At 41.8% G+C, this 18,206-nt stretch overlaps 1 protein-coding gene and 1 long non-coding RNA gene across 2 annotated transcripts in view; one reads left to right on the top strand and one right to left on the bottom strand.

Moving 5' to 3' along the window:
• Nucleotides 1-18,206, bottom strand: part of LOC141779529 (uncharacterized) — a 128,952-nt gene that overhangs the window by 86,702 nt on the left and 24,044 nt on the right. The window lies entirely within an intron of this gene.
• LOC141779500 (metaxin-1-like) lies at nt 889-12,725 on the top strand. The gene is made up of 8 exons (XM_074654357.1): nt 889-1,045; nt 6,492-6,561; nt 6,651-6,730; nt 8,718-8,810; nt 9,532-9,714; nt 10,421-10,497; nt 11,842-11,999; nt 12,265-12,725. The coding sequence occupies exons 1-8, from the start codon at nt 965-967 to the stop codon at nt 12,501-12,503; spliced, it is 981 nt and encodes a 326-aa protein (XP_074510458.1). The 5' UTR covers nt 889-964; the 3' UTR covers nt 12,504-12,725.

Raw genomic sequence — 18,206 nt, 5'->3', positions numbered from 1 at the left:
CTTGTGTACTTTTACTGATGATACTTTAACTACATGAAGCTGAACATACCTTTGTACTTTTACTACTGATACTGTAACTACATGAAGCTGGTAATACTTGTGTACTTTTACTGCTGATACTTTAACTACATGAAGCTGAGAATACTTGTGTACTTTTACTGCTGATACTTTAACTATATGAAGCTGAGAATACTTGTGTACTTTTACTGCTGATACTTTAACTATATGAAGCTGGTAATACTTGTGTACTTTTACTGCTGATACTTTAACTACATGAAGCTGAACATACCTTTGTACTTTTACTACTGATACTTTAACTACATGAAGCTGGTAATACTTGTGTACTTTTACTGCTGATACTTTAACTACATGAAGCTGGTAATACTTGTGTACTTTTACTGCTGATACTTTAACTACATGAAGCTGAGAATACTTGTGTACTTTTACTGCTGATACTTTAACTATATGAAGCTGAGAATACTTGTGTACTTTTACTGCTGATACTTTAACTATATGAAGCTGAGAATACTTGTGTACTTTTACTGCTGATACTTTAACTATATGAAGCTGGTAATACTTGTGTACTTTTACTGCTGATACTTTAACTACATGAAGCTGAACATACCTTTGTACTTTTACTACTGATACTTTAACTACATGAAGCTGAACATACCTTTGTACTTTTACTACTGATACTTTAACTACATGAAGCTGAACATACCTGTGTACTTTTACTACTAATACTTTAACTACATGGAGCTGGTAATACTTGTGTGCATTCCTACTTTTACTAAATTTTGATTTTACTGAAGTGATATTTTGGATGCAGGACTCGTACTTGTGGTATTTTAAAACTTTTTTTTCTCATACTTTTACTTCGGTAGAGGAATCTCTGTATTTTATTCTGGTGGTAAACGGGTCGAGCTCCACTTCCGGTGTGAAAGGTCATCAGTTCCGGTTGAAGATGGCGGCGCCCGACGAGTTGTTTTGCTGGGAAGGAGACTGGGGTCTACCGTCCGTCAGCACCGACTGTCTGGTGGTTCTGGTGAGTCTCCGGTCACACCGAACCAAGGCGGTTCACCGGCCGTCGGCCGGTCTCATTCACACACAGAAACACGGTTAAATCAACCGGTAACTGCTGCTAGCGTTACCATGCTAACGGCTCAATGAACGTCAGACTGACGGTTAACCGACACAAACCGTTTTAACGGCTCAACTGAGTGACGTCGGTCACTTCAGGGTCATCAGTCAGTGTGTCTCCGGATCGATTCAACTCATTGATCTCTTTTTATCATGTGTGACAGTTTGAGACGTCAAATTCACGTCATCATCGATTGATTGATTGATTGATTGATGATCAACGTGCAACTGGAGATGCAACTACATAGTATCAGTAGTACAAGTACACAAGTATTACCAGCTTCATGTAGTTAAAGTATCAGTAGTAAAAGTACACAGGTATTATCAGCTTCATGTGGTTAAAGTATCAATAGTAAAAGTACACAAGTAATAACAGCTTCATATAGTTAAAGATGAAAGTACACAAGTATGTTCAGCTTCATTCATGTAGTTAAAGTATCAGTAGTACAAGTACACAGGTATTATCAGCTTCATGTGGTTAAAGTATCAATAGTAAAAGTACACAAGTAATAACAGCTTCATATAGTTAAAGATGAAAGTACACAAGTATTTTCAGCTTCATTCATGTAGTTAAAGTATCAGTAGTACAAGTACACAAGTATGTTCAGCTTCATTTAGTTAAAGTATCAGCAGTACAAGTACACAAGTATTATCAGCTTCATGTATTTAAAGTATCAGTAGTAAAAGTACACAAGTATTATCAGCTTCATGTAGTTAAAGTATCAGTAGTACAAGTACACAAGTATTATCAGCTTCATGTGGTTAAAGTATCAGTAGTAAAAGTACACAAGCATTATCAGCTTCATGTGGTTAAAGTATCAGTAGTAAAAGTACACAAGTATTATCAGCTTCATTCATGTAGTTCAAGTATCAGTAGTACAAGTACACAAGTATTATCAACTTCATGTGGTTAAAGTATCAGTAGTAAAAGTACACAAGTATTATCAGCTTCTTGTAGTTAAAGTATCAGTAGTAAAAGTACATAAGTATTTTCAGCTTCTTATAGTTAAAGTATCAGTAGTAAAAGTACACAAGCATTATCAGCTTCATGTGGTTCAAGTATCAGTAGTAAAAGTACACAAGTATGTTCAGCTTCATTCATATAGTTAAAGTATCAATAGTAAAAGAACACACAAGTATCAGCTTCATTCATGTAGTTAAAGTATCAGTAGTAAAAGTACACAAGTATTATCAGCTTCTTGTAGTTAAAGTATCAGTAGTAAAAGTACACAAGTATGTTCAGCTTCATTCATATAGTTAAAGTATCAATAGTAAAAGAACACACAAGTATTATCAGCTTCATGTAGTTAAAGTATCAGTAGTACAAGTACACAAGTATCATTAGCTTCATTTAGTTAAAGTATCAGCAGTACAAGTACACAAGTATTATCAGCTTCATTCATGTAGTTAAAGTATCAGTAGTAAAAGTACACAAGTATGTTCAGCTTCATTTAGTTAAAGTATCAGCAGTACAAGTACACAAGTATTATCAGTTTCATGTAGTTTTAGTGTTAAAAAAGTTAACAAAAATCTCAATAAATCATAATATCGAATCGCAATACTTGAAAATCATGATACATACGAATTGGCACCCAAGTATTGTGATAGAACCGAATCAGGAGATAGGTAAATCTTCCAGCCCTAAGTCATATACATGTATACAGTATATGTGTATATGTGTATATGTATATATGTAAAATGGTAAAATGGTAAATGGACTTGGACTTATATAGCGCTTTTCTAGTCTTCCGACCACTCAAAGCGCTTTACACTACATGTCAGTATTCACCCATTCACACACACACACAAACTGATGGCAGAGGCTACTAAGGTGCCAACTTTGCCCATCAGGATTTAATCTAAATACTCATTCACACACCGATGGCTATGCCTCCGGGAGCAATTTGGGGTTAAGTGTCTTGCTCAAGGACACATCGACATGTGACCCGGAGCAGCCGGGGATCGAACCACCGACCTTCCGATTGGTGGACAACCTGCTCTACCCTCTGAGCCACAGCAATTCTACCTACGACCACCAGGTGGCACCACAGTAGCTTTAAACTAAACTCTGTTTGTCTGTCAGTGAGCTTCCCTCCATCTTAATTCTACATTTTGTTTTATATAAAGTCTGTGTACTGGAAGAGTAAAAAGTGAAGGTCGGCTGTGATGGGTCTATCCATCAATCACATCACTGAGATCCTGATGCATCTCATCTGATTATTTTTTTATTATTATTATTATTGATTATTTAGTTACCAGATGACAGTTTAAACAACTTCCTCCGCTTTTATTCTAAAGTGAAATTAGTCTGTGGAAACAGGAAGTTTCTCAGTGACAGTCTGAGGTGGTGTGCTTTTATTCTAAAGTGAAATTAGTCTGTGGAAACAGGAAGTTTCTCCGTGACACTCTCAGGTGGTGTGCTTTTATTCTGAAGTGAAATTAGTCTGTGGAAACAGGAAGTTTCTCAGTGACAGTCTGAGGTGGTGTGCTTTTATTCTAAAGTGAAATTAGTCTGTGGAAACAGGAAGTTTCTCCGTGACACTCTCAGGTGGTGTGCTTTTATTCTGAAGTGAAATTAGTCTGTGGAAACAGGAAGTTTCTCCGTGACACTCTCAGGTGGTGTGCTTTTATTCTGAAGTGAAATTAGTCTGTGGAAACAGGAAGTTTCTCAGTGACACTCTCAGGTGGTGTGCTTTTATTCTGAAGTGAAATTGGTGTGTGGAAACAGGAATTTTCTCAGTCACACTCTGAGGGCGGCCGTGCTCCGCTGAGTCATTAAACCTGATTGAAACATGTTTGTGTTGGACGGAGATCTGAGCGCAGGGCAGCAGTGCACTCTGGGTAATGATGGAGCGGTTGGAAAACTGTCGCTGCCTGCTGGGAATCACACCGCCGGCCGGGTTCTAACCAGAACCAGAATCTGCTGCTGGTCTGGAAACCTCCCGAACCTGGAAAACTAATTCGGCATCCATGTTCCAACAGTATTCTCCAATCATGCAACACTGTGGGGACATCCACTAAAGTCTGAAGTCAAAGGTCACTGTGACCTCACAAAACATGTTCCTGGTCATAACTCAATAATTCATGCTAATTATGAAACTTTCACACTAATGTATAACAGGATATAATGATGAAGTGATTATGTTTTGTACAGACGGACAGACACACACACACACACACACACACACACACAGTCAGATTTATGAGGAAATTCTTCCTCTCTGTTTTTTTTCTGGCTGTAAAAGTTGAACGAGTTTCTCGACTCCGAATAAAGCTTTTATTATTTTTTAATTGCAGAAGAACTGAGTCATTCCAACATTTACTGTAAAACACTGTTTTCTCCCACCACTCACTCACTCACAGTATTTAATACATACATGACTTCATAGTACTTATAGTACTTTTTTATTTTGAACAATCTGTACAGAGACCGGACCAAACTCTGTGTAGAAACCACAGACTGTCTATGGGAGAAACAACAACGTTGCTGCCGTATTTATTCCTAGATGACTTTATGTTGAGTGTTGATGGAGCAGCGGTGCCTGGCACTGATCCATCCAAACTCCATTCAGAAAACAAGCATTTTAAAAGATGTTTGCTTGTCGTCCTGGTAACAGACCTGAAAAAGCATGAATTCAGATCTGTTTATTGATATTAAATCACAGCACAATCTGTTTATTTTGGGTTCATACCTCAGTAGTGACGTGTGGCTGCTTGATACAGTCAGTGCAATGACACTGTATGTGAATACAGCTCTCCGCCGGTTGATGTTCTGAACCCAGACACGACGGCGTTTGGTTATCTGACATATCTAGGACTTCACCGACATGTACAAAGCAGCAACAGTGGTTATTTCTTCCATGGTTGATGGAGGAAAGAATAGTTGTTGGTATTAGGAGACAAACTCCTTCTCTCCGGAGCGTCTAGAGCAGTGGTCTCAAACTCAATTTACCTGGGGGCCGCTGGAGGCAGAGTCTGGGTGAGGCTGGGCCGCATCAGGTATTCCACAAAAAAAGCTTTGTTAAAAAAAAAAACAATCTTCTCAAACGTCATTATTAACAGTTCTTTAACTTGAATGGGTTCTTCTGAACATGAACTGTCCTGAACATTAATGGAACATTGAACATGAACGGTTCTTCTGAACATGGCCTCTATTGCGTCTCCCACTTTTCCTGAAATTGTCTGTGCTCGTCACCAACCTTTCTCTTCACTGCAGGCTTTGAAAAAGACATGATTGGGGCTGTGTGACAAGATATATATTCATTCCACTTGGTGTCACTCCGCAATAAAGTTGTGCCTGCTGTGTTTGTGTTGCTCTGCAATTACACCACCAAACCGCTAGTTGGCGGCGGCGTCTCTATGAGTTTCCTTCTTCTTCTTGTACTACAAACAGAAACTGAGGGAGTTGGAGCTAATAACTGTTGAACCACAGAACTTTTACTGACATTACTGCAACGCCGAAAAGAGAACATATATCTGAGTGGATTTGTGTGAACAAACATTGAAAAGATGGAGGCAGAGAGAAGTAGAACTTTCTGTGGTTGTCCGGGGTCCTGGCCGCTCAGCATCGCTGAGAGACTGGACCAATCACAGCTGTTGCGGTCTGCGTCGCCGCGACGTGTAGTTACATTTCTGGAGAGGTGCACGTCAGGCTACGGCGTCGATTCAACGCAGAAGTATAAATCAAGCTTTAATCAAGCTTATGCGATGTTACACGGGCGCCGCCACAGTTGTTGTGAAATGTTTCTCTGCTTGCATCAAGCCCGGCCGATTGCCCGTCCCCGGGAGCCATATACCCCGCTGTGATTGGTAGGTTCGTTCAGCTCGGGCTCGCGCAACAAAGGGACCTTCAACGGCAAACTGCCATTCACATAAAACTCGCGGGCCGAGGGCGCCTGGTTAGCTCAGTTGGTAGAGCGGGCGCCCATGTAACAAGACTTGGTCCTGACCGCGGCGGCCCGGGTTCGAATCCGGCCTGTGGCCCTTTCCGCATCCACTCTCTCTCTCCCCCCTTTCCAAGACTCTATCCACTGTCCTGTCAATAAAAATGAAAAAATGCCCCCAAAAAAAACTTTATAAAAAAAAAAAAAATTTGCGGGCCGCACTAACATTAAACTTTCATATCAAGGTGGGGGCCACAAAATATCGTCTTGCGGGCCGCAATTGGCCCGCGGGCCGCGAGTTTGAGACCCCTGGTCTAGAGCGAATGAACACAAACGATACCAGCGGTCCAACTCGAGTGAGTAAAGCGAGGCTGAAATTCGCTTCGCTCTTGGTGTGAACACAGCGTAACATGCTGAAGGAAACAGGGTTCTGTTGTGTAGTTGATGATATTGTGTGTCTTTCTGCAGGCCTACGCTCAGTTTGCAGGAGCTCCTCTTAAACTCAGAAAGATGTCCAACCCCTGGAGGAGTCCCAGCGGTGAGACCTCCTCCTCTACACTCACTGTCAGTTCACTTTCACTCAGAAACACATGAAGAAGAAACTGATGTTTGTTTCTTCTGTCTCAGGATCACTTCCTACTCTGAGGACCAATCAGAAAGAGAGTCTGTCCAGAACCTCTGAGATCATCATCCACCTCAGAAAACAGGTAACTTCCCAGCATGCATCAGGGCTGCTAATAGATCCCCCGAAATGTTACACACCGATCCTTTAAATTTTTTGCGTGCGTGCGAGCTCTGCAGCCAACTGGAAAAAGTCCTTTAACAACAGGAAGCTGCAGCCAGAGACACATTCCTACAGAGAGGGTAGTTCTCATAAAGTTCCGCTGCTGGAAACTCTGAAGGACAATATATAATATATAATATGATTTATTTACAGTGTACTCTGAAAAAAAATCTATTTCAAAATCGTAAAAAAAATCCTGATACATAGGTGAATCGATGTTTTTCCCACCCCTATAATCTGCCTCCCTGCAGCCGACCGTCGTCATCACACACTCATAATATCAGATGATACTGCTCAATGACGTCTGGCTTTTATTTTCTTTATGGGATCAAATGGAAGAAGTTTGTGGAGGATCAGGTTCTCTCAGTCAGTCAGTCAGTTCATGTTTTCCACACAGAAATCTGTTCTGCGTTTGTAGAACAACCAAAGTGTGAGGGATGACTCTCTGTGTGACGTCTGAATAAGTCTTTCAGCTGCTCAGTATTTTCCCATCTCTACCAGGCAGCTGGAACACATTACCCAGCATGCTCGGTGCCTCCACGCTGCGGTAGGTTAGTCAGAAACCACAGCGACAGGAGAGCTGCTGAAGAAGCTCAGAGGAGCAAAACTGCTGCTGGCTTCACGCTTTAACTCCCAGTTATTCACTCCAGTCACACTTCTTCTTCTTCTTTGGTTTTCTAGCATCACCGTTAACGTCAAAAATTCCAAAAACTAACAGCCATGTTTCCATTATGATTTCATTCTTGCTCTTCAGAGAATGAACCCTGTGACCTTTGTGACCTTTGTGACCTTTCCTTTAGCACCGCCCTCAGGACAAACTTTACACTTTCAGTCCGGTAACACTGAGGCCCTGTTAACACCTGGTATTAACCTGCATCCTGAGTGATCGGATCACCAGTGGACAGCTCTAACTACAGGTGTGAGTGCATTCAAGACGCATTGAGATCGGACCATTCCACGCTTCCCATTCATTGTCTATGTAAGCAGCCGTGCAATGCATTCTGGTAGAGTAGCGGCACGATTGGAGAGACGGGGCGTCAAGTGCATAAAGTTATTTGCATAAAGTTGAGGTCAAAGCTACTTTATGTGAATCAGGGGCAGCCGGCGCGACTCACCGCCTCTGGAAACTCTCTAGAAACTTTTAACCTAACCGTTGTCGATCTAAAATAAAGACAGATTCATCAACATGGATTATTTCTACATGAAATGTTTTCAGAAACACATTTCGGTGAACTATTACCGTGATATAAAAGAAGAAAGTTTCCAAACGAGCTGCCATGTTGGTTCTGGTTTGAAAGCTGGGAGCTGCAGCCCACGAGGGAAAGCATTCGTCCAATCAGGTGTCTAGTGGCAGCCCATCAGGCGTCCAATGCTGGGAAGCGAGGAGATCCCTCGCCATAAAAAACGCCCCTGTGGACACGTACCATCATACCCAGTTCTGAAGCTCTGTTCGCTGTTGTTGCCTGGCAAAGGCGATGGTGTCGGCGCCATGGAGGTCCCGGGGGACCACCGGTACAATAACCTTTTATTTGGATGTTGATAAAATGTTGATAAAATGTTTATAAAATGTACCTGAATTCATGAATATGTTATGAATATTCGCCATGTGTTTACTACGTGTTTATTTGCATATACAGTAGAGCGAGCTGATCACAAGTGGTTGCTGGAGACGCATTCTAATGCCAGGTGTGAACAGACGTACTTAGAGCTGTCCACTAGTGATCGGATCACTCAGGTGTGAACAGGGCCTAAATGTCCTGGTCCGTCCTGGTTTCAATGTCCACCGGTATCTCCAACAGCTCAGGAGCATTTCACCTTTTTATAAAAGTAGTGTTGACCTGCTGCAACATCTGAGGTTTGGTTTGTTCTCCAGTTTGTGTGTTTGAGAAAATCTGACTTGTGTTTTTCAGAAATACAACGCAGACTATGATCTATCGGCCAAGGAGGGAGCCGACAGCCTGGCCTTCATTTCTCTGCTGGAGGAGAAACTCAAACCTGCTCTGGTGAGAAACACATCTTGGTCCATAAAACATGGACAGAGACTAAAGTTGTAGCGGGCTCAGTTTTAAAGCTAGAGTGAAGATACTGGTATCATATGAAACTAGTAAACCTAATGGATCCATTGGTACCAACCATGTCATACTAGCTCGTCATGAAGGAGGTTGAATAACGCTCCAAACTTATACAAAATTGTGGCGAGGAAAAACTGTCATGGCCATTTTCAAAGTGGTCCCTTGACCTCTGACCTCCAGATATGTGAATGAAAATGGATTCTATGGGTACCCACGAGTCTCCCCTTTACAGACATGCCCACTTTACGATAATCACATGCAGTTTGGGGCAAGTCATAGTCAAGTCAGCACACTGACACACTGACAGCTGTTGTTGTCTGTTGGGTTGCAGTTTGCCATGTTATGATTTGAGCATATTTTTTATGTTAAATGCAGTACCTGTGAGTTTTTTTTGGACAATATCTGTCATTGTTTTGTGTTGTTAATTGATTTCCAATAATAAATATATACATACATTTGCATAAAGCAGCATATTTGTCCACTCCCATGTTGATAAGAGTATTAAATACTTGACAAATCTCCCTCTAAGGTACATTTTGAACAGATAAAAAATGTGCGATTAATCGGGATTAAATATATTAATCGAATGACAGCCATAACACAAACAGAAACTGTTCTGGTCCCGTGTTGAGGATGGTTCTGTCTGTCGTAGATCTACACGTTCTGGGTTGAGCCGAAGAACTACGTGGACGTGACTCGCCGCTGGTACGCGGAGCACATGCCGTTCCCTCTGAACTTCTTCCTGCCCGGCCGGATGCAGCGCTGTCAGCTGGAAAAACTGCGACTGCTGCGAGGAGACGAGAGCCTGGAGTCTGGAGAGGAACTGGAGAAGGAGGTGAGCTTCTGTATTTACGCAGCGCCACGAGACATATGAATGAAACTGAAATATGTGAAATCAGAAGTGAAACGTGGTGTCTGAGAAGCACTTTGTGTTGGTCTGAGTCTCTTAATGTGACTTTAATCGGCTGCAGTAACATCATCAACATTTTTCCAGTTGGTCCAGAGGTCTCCTTTCACAGGGTTTTTTCAGGGTTTGGAAAAAATTTACAGGGAAAGGAAAAAATGTCTTGAGAGGATTTTTTTTCTGTTGGAAAACTGCAGTTATGGAACGATGTGTGGAAACAGGTCAGAGGTCACGAGAAGGTGGTTAAAGAACAAGCTGTCCCTGTCGGCATGAAAACGTTACAGGAAGGAAGAAAAAATGTTTCCGTCTTTGCCGACTTGTTTTTAGACACTTCGAGCTCCTGCAAAAATCATAAAAACATGATTACAATTGTTTCTACTGACAGCTGCTCCTTAACGAGCAGAACCCAGCTGGAAACTAGAGGAGTTGAAGGAAAACAGCCAACTGGTCCGTTCAACAACTACTAAATCTTAGTAGGAAGACTTTCAGGCTCCTCAGTGGAGGAAGTTTTAATTATTAATATATATATATATATATATATGCCAAATATGCTATATTTGCTATATTTGCTATATTTGCTATATTTGCTATATTTCCTTATTGAAGACAAACACTAACATGTAGTTGTGTTTTTCAGTTGTACCGTGATGCTGCAGAGTGTATGAACCTGCTGTCCCAGCGACTCGGCTCACACAAGTTCTTCTTCGGGGACTCGTAAGTACATCCACGCTGGTAATGATGAGGAGGTCAGGTGATCTCTACCTGAATCTTAAGTCATCCAGCAGAACATCTGTCTCACCTCTCATCTGATAGACTCAACACTCAACGAGATATCTGGTTAACAAACAAACAGACCTGATCCATGAGGTTCAGGTCTGGTAAAAACTATAGTTATTGTCTATAAAAATATAAAGTTAGAGTTATCTTGCCCTCACAGGCCTAGTTATTAAGGCACCTATCTCCTGATTCCTAATGTATTGTGATTTTTAAGTATTGCGATTCGATTTTACGATTTATTGTGATTTTTGTTAACTTTTAACAAGTTGAATCATACACTTCTAGGGACTTTTAATTTAGAAAATCTCTAAATGAATCCAGTAAAAATGTTTGATTTTCAGCATGTATGTAGTCAGAGATGTCCTGAAGTCAAATATATCAGTCATTGTTAGGAATTATTTATTACATTTTTCCAGTAACCCAAAAATCAAAGAATAAAGATATTTCCCTCACAAATTAGTGGTATTTTCTTTTTAATTTATAAAGGGACATGTAATGTTTTATACTTCTGGTGAATATAATCAAATCAATCTTATTTTCATATATGTATTTTGTATATACAGTTCCCGTTAACACCTTATTTTAAAAACCAGACGTAGTCACACGTGTATACTTCCGCTAACTTCACAAAGTCCGTCGCTAGCTCTCCCGTCAGCTCCGTTCTCTTTATACATCCATGGTCAGCTCCATCGGGGCCGTTTGAATGTATTTAACATAAATGTCAGTATATGGGTGCTCTACAGTTGTAGCGTCGGCCCATTTGACCACGAAGATGAGAGTGACGGCCGACTTGACCGCACCTTACCGCAATACGATAACGTTTCCTGTCCATGACAGAGTTAGCATGCAGCTTTAGCAATGATGTCTAGCTCTGCTTTTCCTGCAAAGTGTGAAACCCAAAGTGTTTCCATCCTTTACTGGATGTGGTGTGTTTACCACTTTGGATTTAAAATGTGAGGGTGCAGGTCGTATCCAAGCAGACCCTCCAACGTTTTCTACTTTATCGTTTTGGCTCGCTGCGGTTTGTTTTGGTTAACGGATAAGGAACGGATATGACATCACATTACTCAGACTACAACAATAAAGACTAAAATTAATTAAATATATCGATTCTGACATTAAAAAATCTATTTAAAAATCCTCAAACAAAATTGCGACACATAGGTGTATTGATTTTTTCCTACGAGTTATATATATTATTAGACTATACGTGAAGCTGCTACAACCTATATCAGAATATCTCCAGTGTAAACTAACCCTGTTGTGGTTTTGGCTATGCAGGCCTTCGTCTCTGGACGCCTACGTGTTCGGTCACTTGGCGCCCGTCCTGAAGTCCAAACTGCCCAACGGGAAACTTCAGCAGCACCTGAAGTCTCTGGACAACCTCAGCAACTTCTGCAGCAACATCCTGCTGCTCTACTTCCCCCGAGACGGCCGAGGTGAGACCAAACACCTGGCTGCACATCAGCTCGGCTTCACATCAACACGTGCTATTTTCCATATGACATCACTGAGTGACATCATATAAACAGAGTGTCTCATCGTTTGTTTGAAGGAGGGAAAATGGAAACTGTGTGAAGAGATGAATTTATTGGATTCATGTTTTCTTGGTGGTAGTTTATGGTTTTTAGGAGGTTTTGGTCCTAAATGAATCTTGTGCGTTCAGGGTCTTGTCTCGCTGACGTCCTCTGTGTTGTTTTTTAGAGAGCTCCAGTCAGAAGACGTCCTCTCCGCCGCAGCCTGAAGGCGGTGACTTTGATCACGTCCCCAACAAGCGCCGGAAGCAGCTGCTGTCGGCGCTGGTGGCTTTGGGCGCCATGCTTGGCTATGCCCTGCTGACCGGCATAGTGTCCATCCAACACATCCAGCAGGAGGCGCTGGAGGAGCCGCCGGACCTGCAGACCATCGGATCCCACGGCGAGGACGAGGACGAAGACGGCTGAGGACAGAGGCATCATGGGACTTTATGGACGGAAGTAAAGATGTTAAAAGGAAATAATTAGTTGTGTCTCACTCTGACGAGTTTTTACTCTCACCGAAGAAAAGTGTCGGTATTATTAAAACTAATAATCATCAGCAGCTCGTCCAGGAGCCTCTCGGTGGACAGGAAGTGGACGTTGGTGCTGGTTTATGTACAGAAATTAATTAAAAGATGCTTCTCCGGATATTCTTTATATGAGTTAGATTTTTATTTAACTTGTTAATTTTTTAATCGTACTGTTCTTTTAAGAAGAAACATTGATCGGCCTTTTCCTTAAAATATATTAATTTTGTTTTTTGTTTTTTTGTTAAAGACGTTCCCAGATCCCAAACAAGCAATATTTATGGATTTTCAATTAACCCCACCACCCCCCATGCATTTGTTCGCAGCATACTGTATATTGGAAATTAAAATGTAATCAATCATAGAACAGCTGCATTATTCAAATGATTTTTTAAAGGGATTGTTTGTAAGAATCAGAAATGCTTGTTAACAGCGACACCTGTGGCCGTTAAATCAACGAAAGTCAGCGTCGGGCTCGCGCTTGCTCGCTCTAAATAGACATGAACGAGCATCGCTCAAAACAGTGAGGCGACACACGTCAGCTAAAACCACAATATCACTCTATATTTCACCTGCTTGGCAGTAATGTTAGCTGACCAGACGAAGGTCTCTCCATGAATCAATGCTGATCCTAGTGTTGGCTTTTCCTGCTTCAGACTCCCGACCGCGGCCGGAGGGAGACACCGGCAACCAGTCGGAGACGATAACGTTTCTCGCTGCGGAGCCCCGTCACTTCACAAGACACGGGAAACCTCTGTTGGTCTGGAGGAGCTGCAGCTGTTATTTCTGCACAAACGTCCTCTGTACATTCACTAGATATTCTCAGCGCTACGAAGTCTTCTGCAGTGTGTAGTGTGCGCGCATGCACGTGAGGTGGAGCGAGGCAGCGAGAACGCGCGCGGTGTGTGAGTGAAGGCAAGCAGGCAGCGGAGCAGAGTACAGCAGAGACCCCGCGCATGGGAAACCGACCCGGTAGATTTATACGTGTAAAAAGTTACAAACAGTCCCTTTTAAAAGATATATATGATTGATTTTGACAAAATAAATGAAGACGAAAATAAACAAGATGAAGATCAGGACGGTGATAAAACAGACGATGGTCACGAACTGTTATGTGGATGTTAATTTGACGTCATTTCAGAGAAGAAATTCGTTATATCAGCCTGATAATACACCGACCTGACAGTCATGGGAACCTAAAGGTGTGAGGCGTTGGGGAACTAAAATGAGTGCAGGGTGTTTGGGAACTAAAGTAGTGCGGGCGTTGGGGAACTAAAATGAGTGTGGGGCGTTGGGGAACTAAAATGAGTGCAGGGTGTTTGGGAACTAAAGTAGTGCGGGACGTTGGGTAACTAAAACGAGTGTGGGACGTTGGGGAACTAAAATGAGTGTGGGGCGTTGGGGAACTAAAATGAGCGCAGGGTGTTTGGGAACTAAATTAGTGCGGGGCGTTGGGGAACTAAAATGAGTGTGGGGCGTTGGGGAACTAAAATGAGTATGGGGAGTTGGGGAATTGAAATGAGTGTATGGTGTTTGGGAACTAAAATCAGTGCAGGGAGTTTGGGAACTAAAATGAGGGCGGGACATTCAGGAACTAAAATGAGTGCAGGACATTGGGGAACTAAAGTGAATGCGAGACGTTGGGGAACTGAAGTGAGTGTGGGACATTTGGGGACTAAAATGAGTGCGGGATATCGGGGCACTAAAATGAGCGTGGGGCGTTGGGGAACTAAAATGAGCGTGGGCCGTTGGGGAACTTAAATGAGCGTGGGATGTTCTGGGACAGGTTTTTATCTTGCAGCGTGTTATAGTGAAGGACACCTGATACAGAATCTGGGACGCCTCTCTGCCCAGTTTGTTAATCTGAGCAAAGCAGCCGACTTCCCTGGTGTGCCCCAGACCCCGAGGGGCCCCAAAGGCTCCAGGCTCTTGTTGTCAGTTAGTTGGTGGTAATCTGATTAACTGAAGCAGAACATAAACTGAAACGTTAAGAACTGGTTCTGCAGTTTAATCTGATCTTGAAGCAAAAGTTTGAGCAGCTCCACTGGACCAGCTGGGGTTAAGGGCGGCCTTGCTCAAGGGCCCCTCAGTGGTGGTAAAAGGGGGGGAGGGGGATCTGTTGCTGGTCCCAGCCTCACTCCTTTAACCATAAAGTCAGTTATCACATGACCACAGCATGGGTCCAGCAGGGAGCCAATCCAGCTCTGACGTTAGGAGTCTTACATCAAGTGGAAAAATGACAACAAGAGAACAACGAAACATGACAACATCCAAATGTTTTCTGACTTAAGCTCGCCAAAACCCCCCCCACCCCCACCCCCCACCCGCCGTCTCCACCCGCCCTGACCGGGTCTGGACCCCGAGGACGTACAGCTGCACATGACGCCATCACACAGGAATCTGCCCTGGCTCCTGTTCACCCTGCTGTGTGTTTAATGAGCTGATCTGGAAGCAGTTTGTGGAGCTGAATTCTTCCTCTGCTGGACCTCAAACACAACGTGATCCCGGACACACCGAGGACCCGGGTTCAGGTTCAGGTTCAGGTTCAGTCTGACGGTGTTTTACTCTTTTTACTCTCAGTTTCACGCTCCAACAGGAGGAGGAAAAAGAGGTTGAGCTGCTGCGGGCGGCGGTGGCGTTTCCTCCCTTCCCCTCACCTGCTGTTAAACGCAGGTTACCATGGCAACGATCCAGAGTCAGAAACAAACAGTCCCAGAGTGCGAGGAGGAGGTCTGCAGAGAACCACAGCAGAAACAAGTCACTTCACATCCTCGTTTCTTTGTTCCACTCATTTCATCACAGCTTGGATCTGTTCCCCAGAAACACTCCCAGTTTACATTTCTACTGAAGCTGCAGACCAGACAGCAGCCGGCTCACGTCAGGAGAACTGCCTACAGGCAAGACTGGGTGGTAAAGGGGCCCCAGACCCCCAAAGAGACCCTGGTCCTACAGGCAGGACTGGGTGGTAGCGGGGCCCCAGACCCCCAAAGAGACCCTGGTCCACTGTGTGTGCAGTCAGGATTTTAGAAATCTTGAGATCATGAATATAAATTCATCCAATAGAACATCAGACATGTGATACCCGCTAACAACCAAACTCTGTACAAATTAAAAAAATTAAATTAATTTAACAGTTTGTTATGTATTTCTTAAAGTTTTTTTCCTAAAAACATAAAACAAAATTTGGAATCAGACTTAAAAAAAAACTTAAAAATATGTGTTCATCTTCATAAATACTGCAGAGGACATGGTTGGTGTGAACAGCTTACAGCCCTTGGTTTAAATAAACTAGCACCACTAAATTACATGTTTTTAAATGGATCCTTGTATTAACGGCTCACAGATGACATTTCCTACCAACAGCAGTGAAGGTGAACAAAGCACCTGTAGAATAAGTTCAAGAGGGTTATTTGCCCTGAGTTGAGACTCTCAGGCAGACCTCACCACTTGAGTTGTGTTCAGACAGAACGCAGGTCACATTTTACCCTCTTTGTTCCACTAATATGGCTCATTTAAACTCAGTCTGGTCCTCACAACAAGAACACACACTGAGCCTGCAGTGAGGGGGTCTCACAGTGTGGTTCTGGTCCCTCTGTTGGGTCACTGGAGAACTGAAGAGATCCAGAACAAAAGCTGAAAGGACTCAGAGCCAGCTCCTGACCTCTGACCTGCTGCTGGTTACCATGGAGACTGGTGGGATGGATAGGAGTGTTTACTGCGGCTCAGAGTGTCCGTCAGGTCACTGACTCAACAGTTAATTTATCAATTATTAAAATAGTTATTTTCAGTTAAATATCCAAACATCCATCTCATCAGAACCTGGATCTGTCATGAACATGTGTCCTTATTCTGAACATTTTATAGAATATATATCACTCAGATGACAAAATCTAGAGAAATATTTATATCAAATGATTTTTGGTTACAGGCTTAGTTCATATTATTTATAATTTAATTTAAATAAATTAAATTACCTTTAATATTTATTGTCATCAGGTATACATTTTTTTTTTTTTACAATATTTTTATTGAATTTTACATATAAACATACATACATATATACACACACAGACAGACTAACTATATTAATAATTTAATTATACAATGAAATGTTTAGTCAGAATTTGCACAGTAATCAAAGAAAGAGAGACATGACATTTCATGTATTTCACACATCTCATCAGGTATAAGTTGGTGAGACAACACCAGGTACATTATAATAAAAACAACTCTAAAAAGAGTTTTTTCACTTTATTTAGTCACAAACATATTACTGTATAAACATGACCTATAAACAGAATCTGTGTGTTTGATTCTTTTAATTATAGAATTTAAAACTAGTTTCTAAAATAAAAGACTTCAATAAGTCAAATATATACTGAATAAAACAGTGAGATGTTGTTTTGAGATAGGAAGTGATTTTATTTATTCATATCATAATTTATATTTACAAAGTTAGAATTCTGATTTAATTCTGATTTATCCCAAATATTTATATTTTATCATTCTAATTTATTTTTTATGTTTCCATGGAGATGTCTGGACAACATGAAACACTTTAATAAACAGAGTTTATTGATGATGTCACACCTCCATCATGTATCAGTAGTCTCAATAGAGTCTCAGTTGACCTCAGTAGAGTCTCAGTAAACTACAGTAGAGTCTCAGTAGAGTCTCAGTAAACTACAGTAGAGTCTCAGTAGAGCCTTAGTAAACTACGGTAGAGTCCCAGTAAACTACAGTAGAGTCTCAGTAGAGTCTCAGTAAACTACAGTAGTCTCAGTAAACCACAGTAGATTCAGTAGAGTCTCAGTAAACTACAGTAGAGTCTCAGTAAACCACAGTAGAGATTCAGTAGAGTCTCAGTAAACTACAGTAGAGTCTCAGTAGACTACAGTAGAGTCAGTAAACTACAGTAGAGTCTCAGTAAACTACAGTAGAGTTTCAGTAAACCTCAGTAGAGTCTCAGTGGAGTTTCAGTAGAGTCTCAGAGTTTCAGTAAACCTCAGTAGAGTCTCATTTAACTGCAGTAGAGTCAGTAAACTACAGTAGTCTCAGTAGAGCCTTAGTAAACTACGATAGAGTCTCAGTAAACTACAGTAGAGTCTCAGTAGAGTCTCAGTAAACTACAGTAGAGTCTCAGTAAACCACAGTAGAGATTCAGTAGTGTTTCAGTAAACTACAGTAGTCTCAGTAAACCACAGCAGAGATTCAGTAGAGTCTCAGTAAACTACAGTAGAGTTTCAGTAAACCTCAGTAGAGTCTCATTTAACTGCAGTAGAGTCTCAGTAAACTACAGTAGAGCCTCAGTAGACTACAGTAGAGTCTCAGTAAACTACAGTAGATTCTCAGTAAACCTCAGTAGAGTCTCAGTAAACTAGAGTAGAGCCTCAGTAGACTACAGTAGAGTCAGTAAACCTCAGTAGAGTCTCAGTAAATCTCAGTAGAGTCTCAGTAGACTACAGTAGAGTGTCAGTAAACTACAGTAGTGTCAGTAAACTACAGCAGTCTCAGTAACCTACAGTAGAGTGTCAGTAAACTACAGAAGAGTCTCAGTAAATTACAAGAGAGTCTCAGTAAACTACAGTAGAGTCTCAGTAAA

This window comes from Sebastes fasciatus, chromosome 12, assembly GCF_043250625.1.
Source record: "Sebastes fasciatus isolate fSebFas1 chromosome 12, fSebFas1.pri, whole genome shotgun sequence".
NCBI lineage: Eukaryota > Metazoa > Chordata > Actinopteri > Perciformes > Sebastidae > Sebastes > Sebastes fasciatus.
Note: the sequence above shows the minus strand (reverse complement) of the source record. Positions and strands in the feature narration are given on the sequence as shown.